Source organism: Oncorhynchus nerka, unplaced genomic scaffold, assembly GCF_034236695.1.
Source record: "Oncorhynchus nerka isolate Pitt River unplaced genomic scaffold, Oner_Uvic_2.0 unplaced_scaffold_1262, whole genome shotgun sequence".
In the NCBI taxonomy this organism is placed as follows: domain Eukaryota; kingdom Metazoa; phylum Chordata; class Actinopteri; order Salmoniformes; family Salmonidae; genus Oncorhynchus; species Oncorhynchus nerka.
This window is the reverse complement of record NW_027040081.1, coordinates 59,884-68,337: the sequence shown is the minus strand read 5'-3', so window position 1 is coordinate 68,337 and position 8,454 is coordinate 59,884. Positions and strand designations below refer to the sequence as shown.

The 8,454-nt window shown below is 41.1% G+C and overlaps 1 protein-coding gene across 6 annotated transcripts; it reads left to right on the top strand.

Annotated features, from left to right (window-relative positions):
* Positions 1 to 249: 249 nt before the first annotated feature.
* LOC115110817 (ataxin-7-like protein 3) lies at positions 250 to 8,281 on the top strand. Of its 6 annotated transcripts, none has more exons than XM_029636732.2 (14): positions 250 to 301; positions 1,050 to 1,129; positions 1,274 to 1,386; positions 1,520 to 1,652; positions 1,757 to 1,928; positions 2,044 to 2,144; positions 2,250 to 2,308; positions 2,865 to 2,910; positions 5,434 to 5,471; positions 5,560 to 5,628; positions 5,758 to 5,801; positions 7,407 to 7,478; positions 7,840 to 7,976; positions 8,067 to 8,281. In XM_029636732.2, the coding sequence occupies exons 3-14, from the start codon at positions 1,336 to 1,338 to the stop codon at positions 8,264 to 8,266; spliced, it is 1,122 nt and encodes a 373-aa protein (XP_029492592.1). In that variant the 5' UTR covers positions 250 to 301; positions 1,050 to 1,129; positions 1,274 to 1,335; the 3' UTR covers positions 8,267 to 8,281. The 6 variants fall into 6 exon arrangements, with proteins under 6 accessions (XP_029492592.1, XP_029492591.1, XP_029492595.1 ...); XM_029636731.2 differs by lacking the exon at positions 250 to 301 and adding an exon at positions 356 to 460; XM_029636735.2 differs by lacking the exon at positions 250 to 301 and adding an exon at positions 467 to 658 and having other exon boundaries at positions 2,250 to 2,272.
* Positions 8,282 to 8,454: the final 173 nt, after the last annotated feature.

The window sequence follows — 8,454 nt, the reverse complement described above, 5'->3', positions numbered from 1 at the left end:
TACATATTGCATTCATTATTTTTTACAAATGATTGTAGGTGTTATATGATGGATGTTGAAGACAATTGCCTACTGAAAATGGATAATGGACCAACTCATATGTTCGAAATGCCGACCAAACAATAGTGTCCTAAATAAATGGATCAATTAGAATTGTCACCCTATAATATACCCTAATTTGTGATTTGGTTGTTTCATGAGAACTAATCGATAAACGATAACCGTGATTATTTCACCACTTCCCTTTCCGTCAATAACATAAATGGTCACTCGCGAGAGGGGGCGGATCCAGACAGCCGAGGTTTTCTATTTAATTATTGCATATCCAATTAAACATTAAATGTATGCACTTAAGTACATTCACTTGATTTGATTAGAAGTTCATTTCCTTTCTATGCCATTTTCCCCGACTTTCGGCCATGTAAAACGGCACGGAGAACCTCGGTGATCGTTTAGTGAGGTCTGTTTTGGAAGGAAAATGGCAGCCTCTTTTTACCTTTTCTTATTTCCCTTTGACTGCTCTGCTGGATCACATTTAAATGACTAGCTAATAGCTACAACAACATGTATCATCCTAGCTAGATACAATGTAGCAAAATAATATATTGTCAATGTCCAGCTAAACTGTAACGGCTCAATCATATATTGGTCGTTGATGGTGAGTGCGAGCTGACCAGTATGATATTCTCTGTAAAGAAATCATTGAAATAATTGTACGTACACGTATTAGTAAGATTATGTGCAATGAGCTGATTTGTTAGCTAGCTATGTTTTTGCTATCGGTAGCAGATATTAGGAAAATATTTGTTTTGCTAACTAGATAGCTAATTTGCTGTCTATCAGTTGTAACTGCGTTCTATCCTAGCTAATATCGAACGTTAGCGCAAGCTAACACGTAGTAGCCGTGTCTTAATGCTCACTCTAGTCTCTAGACAATACAACTGTTCTGGCTTTACTTAAGTTTTTGTTCTGGTTCTGTCTTGTATTGTGTAGCCGCTACACCAAATGTACTAATTCAGTGAAATGTATTTGTTTATTTGTTTCAACAGCTAACCAAAACAATATCAGGCAGTCACCTCTGCCAACTATTAGCGAATAAGAGGTCTCAACTGAGTGTCGGTGCTCCTTTGTAAGTGTTGATTTAGTCTCACTCTGGGACTTTTGTTGGGTTTTGTCCAACAAATGGATAATCTCTTGTCTCATCACTTATTTTTTATTGTTTGAATGACTGAGTTATTTTAAATCACTAAATGTGTGTATTTCCTGTTTTCAGCTCTGTTGTCCCCCATAGCTGTGCCATGTAGAAGGCAGTGATTCGCCCTTAAACTTTTGCAAATGAAAATGGAGGATATGTCTCTGTCGGGCCTGGACAACACCAAGCTAGAGGTGAGTAGTGGACTACACTTTCACCATCCTATCATGTTTGGTGGTAGTTGTCCTGCTTTAAAACAGGAAGTTGCTCATGTAGTTTCCTTTCCTTTGTGACCTTTGTGACTTTATTCTTTGCTGTCCTCCACAGGCCTTGGCTCAGGACATCTACTCGGACCTGGTGGAGGACGCCTGTTTGGGCCTGTGTTTCGAGGTGCATCGTGCTGTCAAACAGGGCTACTTCTTCCTGGATGACACGGACCAAGAAAGCATGAAGGACTTTGGTTAGGACCAGAGTGCTTTTCCCCTGGGTCTGGTTATCTGGTTCATTTCTCTGCCTTTAATTTGTTAGTTTATCTTTCATGTATGTTCTCGCCTTGCTCCGTAGAAATCGTTGACCAACCAGGAGTGGACATTTTCGGGCAAGTGTACAATCAGTGGAAAAACAAGGAGTGTGTGTGTCCCAACTGCAACCGGAGCATTGCTGCGTCCCGCTTTGCCCCTCATCTGGAGAAATGCTTGGGCATGGGGCGCAACAGCAGCCGCATCGCCAACCGCAGGTCAGCAAGGGGCACTGGACATGGACACTACACTACAATGTGACAAAGAAAACAAACCAATACATTCCTCAAGTGATTGGGCAATTCTGCTAATTTTCTTGATATTGGTCTACAGAATAGCAAGCAGTAACAACATGAACAACAAATCAGAGAGTGATCAGGAAGACAATGATGACGTCAATGACAATGACTGGTCGTATGGCTCAGAAAAAAAAGGTGAGAATAAAACAAGTGTGAATCCCTGTCTGAATGTTTTTTTGTGACTTTAGCTGAACAAGCACATCTATGCTTGTCTTACACCCCTCTATTTTCCCTCTACAGCTAAGAAGAGAAAGTCAGATAAGGTATTTTTACATTCTTTGAAACAACATATACCTTTGGTAAGTTTCATTGCTGTGGAGATTCATGTTCTGTATGTTGTGTTTTTGTCCACATGTAATTGCAAGGGGGCCAATAGATACAAAATAACCTTAAGGATTTCTGGTATCCCTCTGTCCTTTCTGCTAGGGCCGGGATGATACCAGTATCGCATTACTCGTTAGTGTCGTGGCAAGGAAACTACTTTAGGGAAACAGCACTAATGTTGTAAACAAACATCATTAAGTTGTTATCCAGTCACATTTATTTATTTTACAAGCTATAGTGCACATTTGACAAAAAGCAACTTTTAAAGGACCAAATAGTTTGCTCTGCTTTGTGTGAATTTTTCCCATGGACTTCTTTTGCCATACTGGTATTATCACAGCCCTACTTTCTGCTTACAAGCATGGCAAGGATGAACATTTAAAAAACATTTTTTTACAAATTCAATTGGATCAAGGGGTGTGTGCTTCACTTTTCCTGTTGCATGCTTCACTAGTTGTTTGTGATCTGTTCATCTAGATCAGTGTGAATCTAAATGGACAGTTCTTCTCTTTTTGTGTATTATTTCCTTAGAATCCAAATTCACCCAGAAGATCAAAATCTGTAAAGCATAAAAATGGTTAGTATAACATTACCTCTTCGTACCCATGTAAGATGCATGTTAAGTGACAAACTATAAGCTGTGTGTCATTTACATTTCCCATCTGGAATGTAAATATTTTCCAATTGAAACACATGATTAGAATGGCATTTTTCTTTTTTTAATCTTAGTGGCAATCCGCAAAATGGATTAAAACAAATGTTTTTATTTATTTTTTGTCATTTGTCAATATCATTTCTCAATCAGCACCATTATTCTGTAAAATTACATGCTGAGATACAGAATTGTGCTAGAAATGTTTTACCACTCAAATGAATAGAAAGAGCTATGGATACAAGGACTGACCATCTTTGTGATATCAAAGTTATAGTTTTGAGGCTGTATAGTGTTTTGTTAACAAACATTGGTTGAGTACAACAAGTTCTGATTGGGGGTATAACAGTTCAAGTTATATTCTTCAAGAATCAATGGGTACATATCATTACTTTATACATCCTAAAATGGATGTAGCAACTGCAGATTCCCCCTTTTTTTAAATGTCATTTGTCAATATCATTTCTCAATCAGAATTTATTTGACTGAAATTCACACTGATATTCATACTTAATTGCATACATTATTGTTTATATAATGCATTCTGATATACAGAATATTATATGTGGTCTCATGGTATTTTGTTTGTCAGGAGTTGTGGGAATGTTCTAGAGTCCAGACTCTTTGTAGCCTTGAAATGGAAGTGTGTAGTCCAACTCCTGAATACACCCAATTTATGGCCCTACTTTGTGTGTGTTTGTGTGCGTGAAAGTTTTAGAGTAGTTGGTTGAATGGTTGGGGATGTTTTACACTCTGCTCGTTTCAGCATTGCTGGGGCCAAAGCTTTGTTGCAGATCAGGAAGCTCCATGCGTGCTGTTGAGAGATGATGCATTTCCTCGGTGATCAGAAGGGGCTGGTTACTGCCAGGCCAGCTCTATAATGCCCTCCCCCGCTTCAATGTAGGGTCAAAGGTCAACCCGAGAAGAATCTGGGAAAGACCCCTGCCGTTTTAGGGACAGTATATCAGGAAAAGAGTGCCTGGAGTTTGAACTTTCATTCCTAAGGAAATGAACCTTAGCATGGACCCAGGGTGTCTCCAAAATCCTCTATTGAGAATGTTAATGTGGCCTTCTGGATTCTTCACGATAGATGGCCATTGAAGGAGTCTGCTGCTTAAATCCAGGTCAAATGCACAATGTTGGCAGAATACAGACGTAGTACAGTATGAAAAGGATCACAATGTTGGCAGAATACAGACGTAGTACAGTATGAAAAGGATCACAATGTTGGCAGAATACAGACGTAGTACAGTATGAAAAGGATCACAATGTTGGCAGAATACAGACGTAGTACAGTATGAAAAGGATCACAATGTTGGCAGAATACAGACGTAGTACAGTATGAAAAGGATCACAATTTTGGCAGAATACAGACGTAGTACAGTATGAAAAGGATCACAATGTTGGCAGAATACAGACGTAGTACAGTATGAAAAGGATCACAATGTTGGCAGAATACAGACGTAGTACAGTATGAAAAGGATCAGAAGCAGCATTGAAGATGAGGATAAGCAATTAAGATATAAGGCAAAGGCCGACTCTTCATGCTCCACAGTCTCCTGTTTGCTTGATGATTTTAATTTGACATGGATCATGGTGCAAAGTTAATGAGCTGAGAATGACTTACAGGAAGCTGACAATTGTGTGCAATAAATCACAGTTCAGCCTCCAGTTTTCAGTTCTTTGTATGTAATATATCCATTTATTTTCTGTATTGTGTTATATTGTTTAACTCGTTCAACACTTGAGTGAAAAAATCATGTCAGATGATAGTCTGGTCCCAGTAATGATAGACTACAGTCATGTCTCTAAAACAGACCAGCTGTTTATCTCTTAGTTTCTCAGGTGACTCAACAAGTCCTCTTGTGCATTATCCTATCCATTATCTACTTGACATATTCATGCTTTTGTTTGCATTTGTTTTTGTTTGTATCATGTCTTCATTGATTCTTGATTGTCCCTCTTTCTTTTAAATGGAGCTGAAATGAAACGGTGCTGCTATCTTCTATGGAGCGTCAAGGATGTTCCTATGTAATAAATGACCTGAACTCAATCCACACCAGTTTGATCGACCTGTCGTTTGTGGTTTTGGCCCTTAAAGTGCTGCTCAATTTCAATCACAGATTGATTAAACCATTAAAATATATTTTGCCTTATGCTTATGCATAAATATGCTTGCTACTGCAGCACGTACATAATAATCAATTCTGTTTTCTTACCTCACTGGTCAATAGCTAGAGAGACCTTTGCTTCATCCCATCATAAACTACATTTCACGCATGTTTTCTCAGACATAGGAATCAATTGTTTGTGACATGTAATATTGTGGATATTGCACTAAATGTAATCACTGCTTTATTTCATGGTTGGTGGTGGTTGTGTGCATCATCTGTGTCTTTGGGAGTCTGGCAAGTAGACTGATAGATCATATGCTGTTCTCTTTTTCAGGGGAGCTTAATAATAGTGTCAATGCAGATCCATACAAGGTAACCAGAATCAATTTTTCTGATGGTTCACACCTACATATCTATTAGTGTGTTGATGTCTGTTATCGTTCTCTCTCCCTCACTGCAGTACAACTATAACACTGGCATCAATTACGAAACTTTAGGCCCTGACGAACTGAGGTCTCTGTTGACAACAGTGAGTCATTTTAATTTATCCATTCTACCATCCATCCACAAGTCTAACTGTATTGGATCATATCTCAAGACATTTATCAGCAGTGTGTATGACTGGCTTGTCTCTAACTACACTGCCCCCTGTCTGCAGCAATGTGGAGTGATCTCGGAGCACACCAAGAAGATGTGCACCAGGTAGGGATTACTCTGCACGCAAACACAGCACATGCACCTCTAATAGTCTTGTCATTTCCACCTAATGTCCTATCAGCTACACGGAGTGCACACACATACCTTTATCACACAAACTCATTAATACTTTTTGTTTCTCAAGCGCTGGCACTAGATGTTAGCTTGAGTCAAAGTTGCTGATTATGATCATGATGGGCCATTCAGGGTTGTACTGTGTCAGACAGACATCTTCTTGGAAGTTTGATGTCAATGTCAGTACGTCCTGTGTCCATCCCTCAGCCTGCCCCTTAGTATGGACCTTACCAGGTCCTCAGAGGTGTTTGTTAAACTAGCTAGTCAGGAAGGTCTTCCGTGACTTGAATGACGTGTGTTCCGGACAAGTGGTAAACCTGTGGCCCAACTCCATTATGGAGGTTGCCAACAGACACTCATGGTTACTGTTCTGCATGTTGTTTCTGTGAGACCTTTAACATGATCAGTTTCATTGGTGTGTTGTGATCATGTGTAGTTGGGACTGATTTTTGGGGTACACAAGTGGCAACTCTATATGATTCTCAATTATTTTCCATTTCCTTTATAACATACAGTATTTATTAGATGATTGGGGTCAGTTATTGACTAATTTTCTTCTTTTTTTAAAGTATACTGAACAAAAATATAAACTAAACATCTAAAGTGTTGGCCCCATTTTTCACGAGCTGAAATAAAAGATCCTAGAAATGTTCCATATGCACAAAAAGCTTGTGTATTAATGTGTTTACATCCCTGTTAGTGGGCATTTCTCCTTTTCCAAGATAATCCATCCACCTGACAGGTGTGGCATATCAAGAAGCTGATTAAACATCATGATCATTACACAGGTGCACCTTGTGTTGGGGACAATAAAAGATTAGTCACACAACACAATTCCACAGATGTCTCTAGTTTTGAGGGAGCGTGCAATTGCCAGATAATTTAATGTTTATTTCTCTACAATAAGCTACCTCCCAACGTAATTTTAGAGAATTTGGCAGTACATCCAACCGGCTTCACAACCGCAGACCACGTCAGCCCAGGACCTCCACACCACAAAAGTATTTCTGTCTGTAATAAAGCCCTTTTGTGGGGATAAAACTCATTCTGGCTCCCCAGTGGGTGGACCTACAGTATGCCCACCCATGGCTGTGCCCCTTCCCAGTCATGTGAAATCCATAGATTAGGGCCTGATTTCCTTCTATGAACTGTAACTTGGTAAAACCGTTGAAGTTGTTGCATGTTGCGTTTTATATTTTTGTTCAGTATAATACCAAATCGTGTCAAATTAGTAAAACAATTCATATTTGATTGGACTAAACAACAGATATTTTCCAATTGGACTATGTAAGACCCTGATTGGACACTGCCTGCCGTACGTGGTGAGAGACGAACTGGACACTGTCAGTGAGCAAAAGTTAATCTCTAACCTTCAAACTCTGACACCTGACCCATCATCTGATTGGTCACTGGCAGTGTCTGTTTCTGTCTCTCTCCCACTCTTGTCTCTGCCGTGGCCCTGGGTAGGCGGGGCCACTGTGCATTGTGGGCAGGTGTTTCTCAGGTGTTTGTAATGCCACGTTGTGTCCCTGCCAGGTCCCAGCGGTGCCCCCAGCACACGGACGAACAGAGGAGGGCCGTCAGGGTGTTCCTCCTGGGGCCGTCCGCGTGAGTGTGCCCCTCCCCTGCCCCTCTGGCCTCCATTGGTTCTGACTCGTTTATTCCTAGAACTGATATATTCGATCTTGACTGGTGCCTGTGGTGTCCCTAAATGTACAGGTGTTTGCTTGAGGAGTTGTATTGAATGACTATGTATTTATTGTGGATGTTTTGTGCCAGTTAGATGGACAGGCCTTATCATTGAGGGTGGACTATGTTAGTTAGCTACTGTATGAGCATTCATGGGGCCAACTGTATGGCCTGGGTGTGTACTACAGTAGGTGTGCTGTATGGCAGATTGAATGGCTCCACCATGTGTCCTGCTGCTGTCTGTGGCTGGTCTGATCTGAGCGGCTGTTGTCTCTGTCAGGTCGTCTCTACCCGATGCAGACACGATGGTGGAGAGTGACTGCTACGATGCCTCAGACGGACAAGTTCTCATGAGTCGCCTACAGTGGGATGGATCCTCAGACATCTCCCCCTCCGATTCAGCCTCCTCCAAAGCCAGTAAGAGAACCGAATTCAGGTCCACATTCTGTACGTTCATACACTGGAAGTCGGTCTCATCTCATCCCCTGCTCTTGATCTCTCTACCAGGCACCAACAACTCAGATTCTAAGAAGCCTAAGAAGAAGAAGAAGACGTCTCTTGGCCTAAACAGCACAGGAGGAGGGGGCGGCAGTGGGAGTGGAGGGGGCAGTAGCTCCCAGAGTAGTCTAGTAGGCCAATCCAACAGAAAGAAGAAGCCCAAGCTTCCTGTTCCCCCTGCCCCCAGTATCTATGACAACCTAAACTAGGATAGTCCCAGTCTGCCCCCCTCTCAGGAAGGCAAAGATGATAAACCAGGCTTCATCCACTCACATCCACTCATGGTCTCACTTTAATATCAGCTCTGATTAGCTCCAGGGATTAGCCCAGGGGTTGTAACTTCTCTTTTTTCATAACTGGACACAGCACCCCTTCATTTGAACGCCATTCTTATTTG

What these genes read in the sequence shown, in the direction of transcription:
- LOC115110817 (XM_029636732.2), top strand. Translation starts at nt 1,336, where the DNA reads ATGAAAATGGAGGATATGTCTCTGTCGGGCCTGGACAACACCAAGCTA. An exon ending in TGAGGTCTCTGTTGACAACA is followed by an intron (nt 5,629 to 5,757) that starts GTGAGTCATTTT and finishes CCCTGTCTGCAG; the next exon opens with CAATGTGGAGTGATCTCGGA. An exon ending in ACCAAGAAGATGTGCACCAG is followed by an intron (nt 5,802 to 7,406) that starts GTAGGGATTACT and finishes TGTCCCTGCCAG; the next exon opens with GTCCCAGCGGTGCCCCCAGC.